The sequence below is a fragment of the Hemitrygon akajei genome, chromosome 11 (genome assembly GCF_048418815.1).
Source record: "Hemitrygon akajei chromosome 11, sHemAka1.3, whole genome shotgun sequence".
NCBI classification, from domain to species: Eukaryota; Metazoa; Chordata; class Chondrichthyes; order Myliobatiformes; family Dasyatidae; genus Hemitrygon; species Hemitrygon akajei.
The window spans coordinates 166,343,975-166,358,533 of NC_133134.1; the positions used below are offsets into that span (position 1 = coordinate 166,343,975).

The 14,559-nt window shown below is 40.3% G+C and overlaps 1 protein-coding gene across 1 annotated transcript in view; it reads left to right on the plus strand.

Moving 5' to 3' along the window:
- Nucleotides 1-14,559, plus strand: part of unm_sa1614 (un-named sa1614) — a 151,533-nt gene that overhangs the window by 124,297 nt on the left and 12,677 nt on the right. The window contains exons 23-27 of the mRNA XM_073062174.1: nucleotides 938-1,123; nucleotides 2,617-2,677; nucleotides 2,995-3,053; nucleotides 5,247-5,425; nucleotides 11,820-11,942. Of these exons, the coding sequence (XP_072918275.1) occupies nucleotides 938-1,123; nucleotides 2,617-2,677; nucleotides 2,995-3,053; nucleotides 5,247-5,425; nucleotides 11,820-11,942 (608 nt within the window). The remainder of the gene's footprint in view (nucleotides 1-937; nucleotides 1,124-2,616; nucleotides 2,678-2,994; nucleotides 3,054-5,246; nucleotides 5,426-11,819; nucleotides 11,943-14,559) is intronic.

Consider the following 14,559-nt stretch of genomic DNA (forward strand, 5'->3'; position numbering starts at 1 on the left):
TAAGGCAGCTCTTGAAAGACGTCTATCTAAGTTTTAGCAATTTACCTATGTCAAATTTCATTTTATAACGATCATCTGAAATACCTTGAGAACATTTTCTGCTCAAATCTCTGTAATCTTGGGTTTTGTTACTATTGTTGGTTTCTTGAAATTACTTAGAACAATTTTTGAATTCGTTCATCGGATGTTGGTTCATCATCCACCCTTAATTATCTACTCCTGAACTATATCTTTTCAGAATCAGAATGGGGTACTGCCATGATTAAATTAAATTAAATAAGTAGTGCAAAAAGAGAGCAAAAAATAGTAGTGAGGCAGTGCTCATGGGTTTGTTCATTGTCTATCCAGGAATCTGATGAAGAAGCTGTTCCTAAAATGTTGAGTGTGTGTTTTCAGGCTCCTGTACCTCCTTTCCTTTTTTCTGAACCTTTTTTGTTACAGTTAAGGATTTTCAGATCCTGCATATAACTTTATAGGCACACACATACTTCTTACTGTAATTTACAGTTTTTATTATTCTGTACTGCAATGATTTGGATTGTGATCCCTAGAGTTGCATCTAATTTAGAACATGTTAAGGATAGCAGATCAGTGAGTCAGATGGGATTTTAAAACAGTGTTATAGGTCTATATACTGATATAAAATCATTTATTATGGTTTTGCTTTTTAATTATTTGCATTTAAATTGGTTATTTGGCATGATGGAAATTAAACATGTTCCTGGATCATTATTTCAACCCTTTGGCTGCTGGTCCAATGAGCTAGCCACTGTTGCTGTGACCACCACTTGAATCTTAAAGCTTCTGCCATCAAAATGTCAAATTCATTTTCTTATAAGTTTGTAATGAATGATACATTACAATGCAATTCAGTTTTTTTAATGGTTGACATATATGAAAACTATTAATTCAGAGTTATGTGAAACTTGTTTGGTAGCTCCAAGTGTTCCGCCGCCTCCACCCCCACAGTTCGCTCCTGCAACAGCAGCTTTCATCTCTGAAAGACCATCAATGAAGAAACGTCCACCCCTACCTCCACTTATAATGAAGCATAAACGCACCCTATCCGAACCTACACCAGCTATGCCTCCTAGCCCGCTGAATCGCAAGCAGCCCTCATCTGGTATGATTTGTAAACAGAATTTTCTAAAGAAATTATTCTCATTTTTATTTATACTGGGAAACTTAAAGAAGAGTGTATAAATTTAAATGTTACTCAGTGGTCACTTTATTGGGAACACCTGTACATCTGTTCATTAATGCAAATATCTAATCAGCCAATATATGGCAGCAACTCGATGCATAAAAGCATGCAGACATGGACAAGAGGTTCGTTTGTTCTTCTGACCAAACTTTAGGATGGAAAGAAAATGTGATCTAAGTGACTGACTGGGGAATGATTGTTGGTGCCAAATGGGGTAGCTTGAGTATCTCAGAAACTGCTGATTTCCTGGGATTTTCACGTACACAGTCTCTAGAGTATGGTGCGAAAAACAAAAAGGTTCCAGTGAGTGGTAGTTCTCTGAGCGAAAATGCCTTGTTAATGAGAGAGGTCAGAGAATGGCCAGCCTGGTTCAAGCTGACAGGAAGCCAACGATAACTCGTATAACGCCACATTACAACAGTGGTGAGCAGAAGATGCATCCTGAACACACAACACATTGGACCTTGAAGTGGATGGGCCACAGCAGCATAAGAAAATGCCGACGTATACTCCGTGGCCAGCTTATTAGGTCCACACACACAAAATGCTGGGGGAACTCAGCAGGTCAGGTAGCATCAATGGAAAAGAGTAAACCGTTGATGTTTCTGGCCAAGGCCCTTCTTCGAGACTCAGCCCAAAACATCGACAGTTTACTCTTTTCCATACATGCAGCCTGGCCTGCAGAGTTCCTCCAGCATTTTGTGTGTGTTGTTCAGGATTTCTAGCATCTGCGGATTTTCTAATGTTTGTAATTTCTCCTTATTATGTACCTCATGTTCCTAATAAAGTGGCCCTTGAAGTCAATTAAGTTTAGTGGTGCCATATTTTGTCATCTGGGCCAAAATTAAAGTTTATTCATGATCTTTCTTCTTGGTAATTGGAGCAATTGAGAGTGGTATTTTCAAAATGTGTTTTTACTTGCTTAAAATACTACTCAGGACTCTTGTTCACCCTCTGTAAAAGTAGAAATGAGATACTTGCTATTTCTTTCCATTTTGAATCAAGAAGGCTATTTGTTCTCGGACATGCAAGAAATTAGTGTTTCTATGCACTTTAAAGTGGAATCTAATATTGAGGTAAATTAGTGCACTAGGTGTATTGTGGCACTCAACGTAACTCTTTACAGCACTAGTAAACGTTGACTGTTTACTCTGTTCCATAGAAGCTGCCTGGCCTGCTGAGTTCCTCCAGCATTTTGTATGTGTTGCTGTAGAGTACAATGAGTATTTCACTGGACATCTTATATAGAAGACAAATCTTATTTAACTGAGTTTGGGCATTTTGAATGATTAAGTCTGTACATGTAAGAATTTGGCTGCAGAAATGTTTAAAAAATCATTGTCAATATATTATCAATGTGACTTAAACCCTTGGGCTTCTTCACATATTTTCTGTTATTTCTTAATGTTTAGATTCTACTCCGCCATCTAGTCCATCTGCTACTATGGTGGATAGATTTTCACCAAAATCAAGGTTGGATATTAAGTTTTTTGTTTTACTGTCTTGCTGTCCTTAAGTTTAATTTTGTTATATCACAAAATATTGTATGTACTCACACAGTGTTTGATCTCAAAATGTCTGCTTTGATTTTATTTTGCATTCAGTACTTATTTAGCTTGAAAGAATACTAAAATTACATACATAGTTTACCACAGATTTCTTGCACAGACTTTACTTTCAAATGTGTTAGTGTAAATTGAAGTTTTTTATTGAATCTACAACCCCAGTACAATGTGGCTAAAATTGTCTAAATCTATATTGTGTTCTCTTTTATTCTCTTCCATTTTCAGTATTGGTTCTCCAAAACTCTCACCTGGTCTTCATTCTCTCCCAGAGTTACCAGAGACAGGTAAATTGGTTTATTCTTGTTACATGTGCAGAGATACAATGAAAAACTTTATTTTGCGTGCTGTCCATAAATAACCATTTCATCACATCAGTATATTGAGGTAGTATAAGGGAAAAGTAGTAACAAAATGTGGAATAAAATGTTAACAGTTATAGATTAAGTGCAGTGCAGGTAGACAATCATTTCTCTGGGGCCAAGGTGCAAAATATAGTATATATAGTCATACACAGCACATATGGATTGTAACCATATCTGCTTTCTGTGACTATATGTACTGTGTTTTGCACCTCGGCCTTAGAGTAACAATGTTTTCTTTAGCTATATACATGGTTGAATGACAATAAACTTGAACTTGAAGGTAACAAACTAGATTGTGAGGAAAATAATCCATCTTATCAGAATCAGGTTTAATATTACTGGCATATGTTGTGAAATTTGTTGTCTTTGCGGCAGCAGTACAATGCAATACATAATAGAGAAAAGATGTGAATTACAGTAGTGCCAAAATAAAACATTTTAAAAAATGATGAGGTAGAGTCCATCGATGTCCATTCAGAAATAGAATGCCAGAGGCGAAGGAGCTGTTCCTGAATTGTTAGTGTGTGCCTTCAGGCTTCTGTACCTCCTTCATGATGGTAGCAATGAGGATAGGGCACGTCTGCATGATGGGGGTCCATTCTGTAGTCTTGTAACACTGGGATAAAAGTTGTCTTTGAGCCTGATGATACTTACCAGGTAAGGACTGCACGTTAACTGTAAACAGGAGGCTTTGCTCCAATAACTTTGCATGTCATACATTCAGTGAGTTATAGATTATATTCCACTGGGAATTTGCTTCTTAAGTCTGAAGTACTTGCAACTTGGACTTTCTTTAAAAGAAGGAATTGTATTATAAATAGAGAACTAAAAAGTGAAAGAAAAATACTTAGAGACTTTGTTGACTTTTATTAATTCATAGTTATGTGCCATGTCGTATGACATGGGCGATCATGGCCTTTCCAAGACCGTGATGGTTCTTGGCAAATTTTTCTACAGAAGTGGTTTGCCATTGCCTTCTCTGGGCAGTGTCTTTACAAGACAGGTGACCCCCAGCCATTATCAATACTCTTCAGAGACTGTCTGCCTGGCATCAGTGGTCGCATAACCAGGACTTGTTATATGCACGAACTGTTCATATGGCCATTCATCATCTGCTCCCATTGCTTCACATGACCCAGATCGGGGAAGCTAAACAAGTACTACACCTTGCTGAAGGGTGACCTCAGGCTAATGTAGGGAAGAAACACCTTACATCTCCTTTGGTAGAGGTGTATCTTCACCCCACCATGTATCAAACATGAATGCAGAATGTTTGCATATTTGTCAAAGACATCAACAGTTCAGCTGACTGATCTCCATTTATGTACAAGCCTGGACAATGAGCATGACAAAAGGGTTTTGTATTGTAATCTGGTTTCCCAAAGCATCCTTTTAGACACCAAATAAGAATGAGAACATGGACAACATACTGATTCTAAGGCTTTACTTACTTGGGCTTCAGCTCCCAATGGAGCATAGGCCTTCACTGAACTCCCATCTCCATTGTCCAAAGTCGATGGTATGTTTGGAGTTCATCAATGTTTCTGTAATCCATTGTACTGAGGATGGGCTTATACATGTTTACCAGAGCCCGGTTGCTCGGCCTTACCCATTTCCGCCTCTCATAATGGGTGCTGGTTGGACTTTGAGAGACTTTGCTGCTATAACTTCCCTCTTTAGTTCAGAAATGGAAGTCAGGTTATCCAACTCAGCACAGATAAAATTTTGAGCCAAAAGTCCACAACATAACGTGCACATTAATAGTATCATTTACAAATCACTTGTATAGGTAGGTGAAGGGAGTGGGGTTTGGAGGGGTATGGGTCAAAGATAGGAAATTGGGACTAACTGTGTGAGCACCATGGTTAGCATGGACTCTTTGGGCTGAATGGCCTGTGATTCTCTGATTCAGAACCACAATAGGTGGTACATGTAACCATTAAGTCACATCTGCAGCTTTAATGGGCAGTCATAAATACAGCCATTTTCCAGTGTGGACAGATTAGAATACTTTGCATTTTGATATTTTTACTTGCGTGTTCCAAGTTAGCAGAAAGCATTGTACAAGTATAGAGTGTTCTAATTTGTGACTTCATTAAATGCCTTATTTCCTAGCTGTTCCAAAGACATCAGACATCTACTCCATACCCAAAAAATCCACAAATACTACAGATGTCAGTCAGAAGTCACCATGGTCCACTGGTTCACCATTAAGACCTCCACTTGCAGAACAAAACAATGATACTTATGCCGTGCCGGGAAACCCAGTACCACTCCCTCGTAAAGCAAATGTGGTAAGAAATTAAGTCAGTCTTTGTGAAAGAGTAAAGAATTGATTGAATCAGCAATGTGGTTGCACTGCTATTCTGTTATGTCCTGAAGAGTTGAATTGACTTTAATCCTTACATCCTTCACATACATGAGGAGTAAAAATCTTTACGCTACATCTCTGTCTAAATGTGCAATGTGCAATCATAATAATTTATAATAAATAGAACAGTCAATGTAACATAGAAATACACTCAAATCAGCAGTGAGTTAATCAGTTTGATAGCCTGGTGGAAGAAGCTGTCCCAGATGGTAGCAGCTGGAATAGATTGTGGTGGGGTGACTCAGGTCCCCAATGATCCTTCGGGCCCTTTTTCCACACGTCTTTGTAAATATCCTGAATCTTGGGAAGCTCACAACTATAGATGCGCTGGGCTGTCCACACCACTCTCTGCAGAATCCTGCGATTAAGGGAGGAATAGTTCCCATCCCAGGCAGTGATGCAGCCAGCCAGGATGCTCTCAATTGTGCCCCTGTAGAAAGTTCTTAGGATTTGGGGGTCCATACCAAACTGAGGGCAATATATTTAGCTGAGAGAATTGCTGCCTCGTACCTGGTTTGCAACTTGTTTTCTATTCCAACCCTTGGTGCTGGCTATGCGAAGTTTACAGATGGTCCTGGAGGTACTGCAGAGGAGATTCACCAAGATAAAATCATTGAAATTCCACATATTCAAGCCCTTTGAGTCATTTGGTGTGGCAAATATCAATTATCCATGTACATTAATCCTGGGTGAAAGAGAAATAGAGGGCTATGTGGGAGGGAAGCGTTAGATTAAAGGGCCAGCACAACATTGTCGGCCAAAGGGCCTGTATTAGATTGTACTGTTCTATGATTTACATTAATTCTATTGTTTATACTTCCGATATTTCTAACATTTCCCATTCATCTACAGTCTAGGCGCAAGTTACAGTGGCCAATTAGTCTACATACCAGCAAGTCTTTAGGATGTGGAAGAAAACTGGAGTAGGCAGTGGAAATCTTAGCAGTTACAGGGAGAATGTGCAAACTTCTTACAGGCAGCACCCAGTCAGGATAGAGCCCAGGACTATGGCACTGTGGGTAGAATCTTTACCAGCAAACCAAACTAAAAAAATATTAAAGTATTTCCATGATTCAAGCAATTTCACTGCAATGCTAGAACTCCACAGCGTTAGACTCACATCACTGTTGTCAAAGGGGATTACAAGACTTTTAGACATAGAAGGAGAATTAGGCCATTTAGCCCATCAGGTCTACTCTGCATTTCAACACAAAAAAGAGAAAATCTGCAGATGTTGTTAAATCCAAGCTTCACACACACAGTGCTAGAGGAACTCAGCAGGTCAGCCAGCATCTATGGAATCAGAATCAGAAGCAGGTTTATTGTCACTGGCAGGTGCGTGAAGATTGTTAATTTAGCAGCAGAAGTTCAATGCAATACATAATCTAGCAGAGAGAAAAAGATAATAATAAATAAAATAAAACATGATAAATAAACAAGTAAATCAATTACGTATACTGTACTGAATAGATTTTTTTAAATTGTGCAAAAACAGAAATACTGTATATTTTTTTTAAAAAGTGAGGTAGTGTCCAAGGGTTCAATGTCCATTTAGGAATCGGATGGCAGAGGGGAAGAAGCTGTTCCTGAATCACTGGGTGTGTGCCTTCAGGCTTCTGTATCTCCTACCTGATGGTAACAGTGAGAAAAGGGCATACCCTGGGTGCTGGAGATCCTTAATTATGGATGCCGCCTTTCTGAAACATCGCTCCCTAAAGATGTCCTGGGTACTTTATAGGCTAGTGCCCAGGACGGAGCTGACTAGATTTACAACCTTCTGCAGCTTCTTTTGGTCCTGTGCAGTAGCCCCTCCATACCAGACATGATGCAGCCTGTCAGAATGCTCTCCACAGTACAACTATAGAAGTTTTTGAGTGTATTTGTTGACATGCCAAATCTCTTCAAACTCTTAATAAAGAATAGCTGCTGTTTTGCCTTCATTATGACTACATCAATATGTTGGGACCAGGTTAGATCCTCAGAGATATTGACGCCCAGGAACTTGTAACTGCTCACTCTCTCCACTTCTGATCCCTCTATGAGGATTGGTTTGTGTTCCTTCATCTTACCCTTCCTAAAGTCCACAATCAGCTCTTTTGTCTTACTGACGTTGAGTGCAGGTTGTTGCTGCAGCACCATTCCACTAGTTGGCATATCTCACTTCTGTACGCCCTCACAGTCGATGTTTTGGCCTGCAACCCTTCAGCAGGACTTTTTCTCAGCCCGAAGCGTCGTCTGTCCTTTATTCCGTAGATACTGCCTGGGCTGCTGCATTTCATCATGCCTGATTTATGATTCCCTCAACACCATTCTCTTGCCTTCTCTCCGTAATGTTTTTGACATCCTTACTAATCAAGAACCTGTCAATCTCCACTTTAAATATACCCCAACAACTTGGCCTCCACAGCTGTCTGTGACAATGAATTCCACAGAGTCACTACACTGTGGCTGAAGAAGTTCCTCCTCATCTCTTGTATTCTGAGGCTGGGGCCTCTCGTCCCAGACTCTCCGGCTGCTGGAAACAGCCTCTCCACGTCCAGTCTATCTAGGCCTTTCAATATTTGATAGGTTAAAGCAGACACAAGTTTATGATTTCCCAGGGATTCTGTGTGTTCACCGACAGAGACAGAGATATCGGAGCCATCATTTGTCCTATCTTCTTCCAGTGTTTACCCGTGATAAGTGAAGGCTTTAAATTTTCCTATCAACTTGCAAGTTTTGTGCCTGACCAGTCCGGCAGCAGAATCACTCAGCAACAAACTAGAATGATGGGAGAACCATTGCTGGAACTCTGCAGAGCTGGAGCAATTAGGTGACGGAAAGATAGCATTGAAGGAGATCACCTAGGTTATAGAAAGACAGGACAAGGTGATTTTTTTCAGAAACTTCTGGTTATCATTGCATTCATTTCAAATGAACAGGGAGGTTTAGTGTCTGGCAATACATCTGCTGCACAACCTTCTGCAACTTTTCAGTAGCCACTATATTAGATACCTCCTGTACCATATAAAGTGGCCACTGAGTGTGTGTTTGTTGTCTTCTGCTGCTGTAGCCCAATCACTTCAAGGTTTAACATGTTGTGCATTCAGAGATGTTGAACCAGCCTGGCCATTCTCCGCTGACCTCTTTCAATAACAAGGCATTTGAGCTTGCAAAACTGCCACTCACTGGATTTTTTTTGTGTTTTTCACATCATTCTCAGTTAACTGTAGAGACTGTTGTGTGTGAAAATCCCAGGAGAGCAGTGGTTTCTGAGATATTCAAACCACCCCATCTTGCTCCAACAATCATTCCACAGTCAAAGTCACTTAGATCATTTTTATTCCCCATTCTGATGTTTGGTCTGAACAACTGAACCTCTGGCCATGTCTGCATGCTTTTATTCAGAGTTGCTGCCACATGATGGGCTGATTAGCTAATTGCATTAATGAGCAGGTGTACGTAATAAAGTAGCCACTGAGCATGGTACCATTCAGATTAAAAGATTAAATTAAAGATAAGCTTTATTTTTCACATGTACCTCAAGACATCTAAACGTTCAGTGAAATGTATCAACACACAAATGCTGGAGGAATTCAGCAGGTCAGGAGAGTTCCTCCAGCATTTTGTGTGTGTTGCTTGGATTTCCAGCATCTGCAGATTTTCTCTTGTTAGTGAACTGCATCATTTGTATGAATGATCAACTAGTCCAAGTACGTGCTGGGGTCAGCCTGCAAGTGTCACCATGCTTCTCATATCTTGCCAACCTGACCCACAGGTTGAAAAGTTTTGTTCACTTACTTACCATGAATACTCTTCAACCAAATGGACAGTGTTCTCTTGGAATTCCGAGTTCTGCTCAAGAGTTTTAAGCAAATTGTCCAAAAGAAACTTGTGTACAATCTTTCTTTAACCAGTTGATTTTTTGTATTTTTAAAAATAAAGATGTGTTTGAAAATGTTTAAGAATGAAATACAGGTTGAGTACCCCTTATCCTAAAATCCAGAATTCAAATAACTGCACAATATTTTTGAGCAAAAAACATGACGTCTCAAATTGAAAATTCCATAAGGCGCTGGGAATCGATGTTCATGCCATCAGATTTAAGATGGAATATAGGGTCTACTGCCACAACTAGGTCACACTCAGGTGGGAGGAGCAACACCTTATATTCACCATGGTCAGTATGGACTCACCAAGGCTTGTATCCATGCTATATTTTCAATTACTTTAATAATGATAGAAATTGTGAATAGGCAGTTTAACCTCAGTGGTGTTGAAGCTGTTTGAAAGGTAGTCAGCAGAAGAAAATTTAAAAAATCTTTCTGAAAAATGGAAGGTAATAAAGGAAAGACTCTTGAACTTGTTAAAGGCAAATATGCAATTAGTGGCCACTTTATTAGGTGCACTGTTCATCTCGTCAATGGAATATCTAATCAGCCAATCATGTGGCAGCAACTCGATGCATAAAAGCATGCAGACATGGTCAAGAGGTTCAGTTCAAACATCAAAACGTGGAAGAGATGTGATCATAAGACCATAAAATAGAGAAGCAGAATTAGGCTATTCAGCCCACTGACTCTACTCCACCATTCCATTATATCTGATTTAATTTCCCTCTTACCCCCATTCTCCTGCCTCCTCCTGTAACCTCTGATGCCCTTACTAATCAAGACCCTGTCAACCTTTATATAGCCAATGGCTTGGCCTCCACAGCCAATGGATTCACAGCAATGAATTCCACAGGTCCAGTACTCTCTGCCTAAAGAAATTAGAGCATAGGCCATAAGACATAGGAGCAGAATTAGGCTCTTCAGCACATTGAGTCATCTTTGCTGTGGCCTCTCAACCCCATTCTCCTGCCTTCTCAAAACTGACGCTCTGACTAATCAAGAACCTATCAACCACTGCCTTAAATACACCCAGTGACCTAGCCTCCACAGCCAACAATGGCAATGAATTCCACAGCTTCACCACACTCTGGCTAAAGAAATTCCTCCTCATCTGCTTTCTAAATTCTCATCCTTTTATTCTGAGGCCATGCCCCTGGTCCTAGACTCCTCCACCATAGAAAACATCCTCTCCACATCCATTCTATGTAGGCCTTTCAACATTCAATAGGTTTCAATGGGATACCTCCCCCCTCCCCCCCCATTCTTCTAAATTCCAGCAAGTAAACACCTGAAGCCATCAAATGCACCTCATACGATAATCCTTTCATTCCAGGAATCATTCTCACAAACCTCCTCTGATCCCTCTCCAGTTTCGGCATAACCCCTCTTAAGGTCCGAAACTGCTCACATCACTCCTAGTGAGACCTCAGCAGAGCCTTATAAAGCCTCAACATTACATCCTTGTTTTTATATTCTAGTCCTCTAAAATTAAATGCTAACATTGCATTTGGTTTCCTCACCACAGACTCAACCTGCAGGTTAACCTAAAGGGAATCCTGCATGAGGACTCCCAAATCAAATTTTTCTCCCCATTTAGAAAATAGTCTATGCTTTTATTTCTTCTACCAAATTGCATGACCATACACTTCCTGTCACTGTATTCCATCTGCCACTTCTTTTCTCATTCTCCTAATCTGTCCAAGTCCTTCTGCAGACTTTCTACTTCCTCAAAACTACCTGCCCCTCCACCTTTCTTCATATTGTCCACAAACTTTACAACAAAGCCATCAATTCCTTCATCCAAATCGTTGACACACAACGTAAAAAGAAACGGTCCCAACATAGACCTCTGAGGAACACCACTAGTCACCAGCAGCCAACCAAAAAAGGCTCTCTTTATTCCCACTCTCCATAGACTGTGGGAGGAAACCTGGAGAACTCAGAGGAAACCCACACACTTCACGAAAACTTTTTTATAGAGGATGCCAGAATTGAACTCTGAACTCTGATGCCTCAAGCTGTAATAGTGTTGCAGTAACCGCTGTGCTACTGTGGTGTCCATATCTAAAGGAAGAGGAAATGCACACTATAGGGAAAAAGCCAAAGAATGGCTCTAATTAGATTGGTCTTACCAGGAACCTGGAACAAATTATCTTTATCCTTAGCAGCTTTATAATGTTTAAATACAGACTCCAGGTTGAAACATAAATGGAAATAAGTAATTTTAAGTGTTTTTAATTGCAATTTTGTTCTTGCATTAATGTCTGTGTTTCCTTCTGTGTTAGCAGAAGTTCATAGTGCTGAATGGGATTCTCATTTCTCTAGTCCAAACCTAGCCAGTGAGCTTGCTGCATGCACTGCTGAAGAAAGAAAACAATTGTGTAGGAAGTTAATGTGAAAAAGAGCCAGTTAAAATCAAGCTACATATAATTATTTGTTTCACAGGCAAAACCTAGAATCCGTAAAGGAAGAGCCATTTACAACTGCATAGCAGATCATGCTGACGAACTTACATTCGAGGAGGGAGAGGTGATTGTAGTTACTGGAGAGGAAGATAAGGAGTGGTGGGTATGTATCTAACTTGCGTTGTCAAAGAAAGATCATTTACCAACCTCAGGCAGGTTGGTGCTGATGCTTTATCGAACATAGAACATTACGGCGCAGGAACAGGCCCTTTGGCCCACAATGTCTGCACTAAACACAATGCTGAATTAAACTGATTTTCTTCAGCCTGCACATGATCCATATCCCTCTGTTCCCTGCAATTTCAGGTGTCTATTTAACATCTTCTTAAATGCCTCTATTGTATCTGCTTCCACCAACTCTCTGTGTAAAAAGTTTTACCCGGCACATCATCTTTAAACTTTCCCCCTCTTACCTGAAATACATGTCCTCTAGTATATGACTTCTGCCCTTGGAAAGAGATTGTAACTGTGTAAGAATATTCTCACTTGGATCCCCCGGGGGGGAAAAAGACTAACTGCGTTCCTTATCTATGCTGGTCATTATCTTCTGTTTCATAATACTATGTCATTATCTTTGTTATGCTTCTTTCCATTGGAAATGCAAACTAACTCTTCTTTCATCCTCTGCATTGTTATACACTGTTACAATCAGAGGCAGCTGTTCAGCTGAGTTTCACAGCATCTCCAAGCCTTTAAAACATATTTGTTTTGTGTGTTGTTTCATAAATATCCATTATTTATTTCTCAGCTCTTGGTACGTGATGTCTGCAACAGTAAGGTGTTTCCAAAGTGGCAAAAGTTGTAATTGTTATGTTTTGTAGCTCCAAAAATAATTGAAAGGAAAACATGGAATCCTGTGAGTAAACAGGTCTACTTTGTTCTCTTTGAGATGATAGGTGAGACCATGTGAGTGGGAAGGTGGGTGGATGGGGGAGGGTGTATAAAGTGAGAAGTTGGGAGGCGATAGGTGGAAAAAGTAAAGGGCTAAAGAAGGAGGAATCTGATGGGAGGGGAGAGTGGACCATGAGGGAAAAGAAAGAAGGAAGGGCACCAGAGGGAGGAGATGGGCAGGTGAAGAGAAGGGAAGGGGTAAAGCAGAGCCAGAATGGAAAAAGAGAGGAGGGAGAGGGGGAAAGTGTTACCGTAAGTTAGAGAAATCGTTCATGCCGTCAGGTTAGACATTTAATTACAGCCTGTTACATCACTGGCATTTAGGGCAGCAGTGGAGGTTCTCCATCAATGCCAGTGTTCAGGGCTTCCTTCACCTTGTCAGTTTCCTTTCATTTTTCACTACTGTCAGCCATGCAAGACGTAAGTGGAGACTCAGGAATACCATCGCACTCAGATGTAGAAGGATTTTTCATTGCTGTTTCTGTAACAATTTTGTTTTACCAGTCAGGGTTGTTAGACCTGAGCTGAACCCCTGAAGCTGGAGGACCAGTAGACTACTCTTAGTCAGGCCTCTTCCCTTTGACCTGTTTGGCATGGGTGACCCTACCAAAACATAAAACCTTAACTCCAGCCAACATAGCTCTCAACGACATGTTGAGGCATACAAAACTCCAAACTACGACAAGGTTGTGGTGCTCTTGGAGGAGTTAGACACTACCTGAGAGTAGTCTCATCATGGCAGTAGAGAAGGCAAGGGATATTTTAGCTAAATCTTAACTGCGCTTTATGCTCATGATTATTTTGAGAGGCATTTGGCACGAGAAGTCGAGCTTCATGTCTGCATAACAAATGCAGTTACAGCTGAGCTAGAAAAACTGCCTTTTCATTTATATTGAAAATTGCCCTCCAGTAATTACTTGTAATACATATTATGAGTTACAAATATTATGAGTCCTGGTGAAAGGCCTTGGCCTGATACGTCAACTGTTTATTCCTCTCAATAGATGCTGCCTGACTTGCTGAGTTCCTCCATCATTTTGTGTGTGTTGCTCTGGATTTCCAGCATCTGCAGAACCTCTTGTGTGTTATACATATTGCTGGACTTGATCATTAAGGATACGAACAGGTGTTCATTATAATTGTCATGTTATTAAGGCATATTTCATAATTACGTTGAATCACAAATGACACAACAGGAGTAAAGTATATAATCTGGGCAAGTAATGAATAGTACTGAGAGAATCCTACATTGTCTATTCAATCAGAAAACTAAATTTAAGAATTTGAGGTGTTGAGTTCAAGAGTCAGTCATGTTGCAGCTTTATAAAACTCTGGTTATGCTGCACCTGGAGTACTGCATTCAATTCTAGTCACCCTGTTATAGGAACAACATGGAGGCCTTTGAGAGGCTGCAGAAGAGATTTATCAAGATGCTGCCCTAGACAAGAGGGCAATATGCTATAAGGAGAGTTTGGACAAGAACATGAGACATAGGCCCGTCAAGTCTGTTCTGCCGTTTCATCATGGCTGATCCATTTCCCTCTCAACCCCAACCCCATTCTCCTGCCTTCTCCCTATAACCTATCAATCTCCACCTTACTTGATTTTTCTGTAGTGCCAAAGACAAAGGGGAGATCTGAATAGAAGTTTATAAAATTATTAGAGGCCTAGATAATCAGCCAGTATATTTTTGCCAGTCTAATACTAGAGGACATGCATTTAAGGTGAGGGGGGCAAGTTCAGACGAGCTGTGTGGGTCAGATCTTTTTACACAGAGAGTGGTAGGTACCTTGAGTGCGGTGCCTGAAGTGGCAGCGGAGGCAGATACA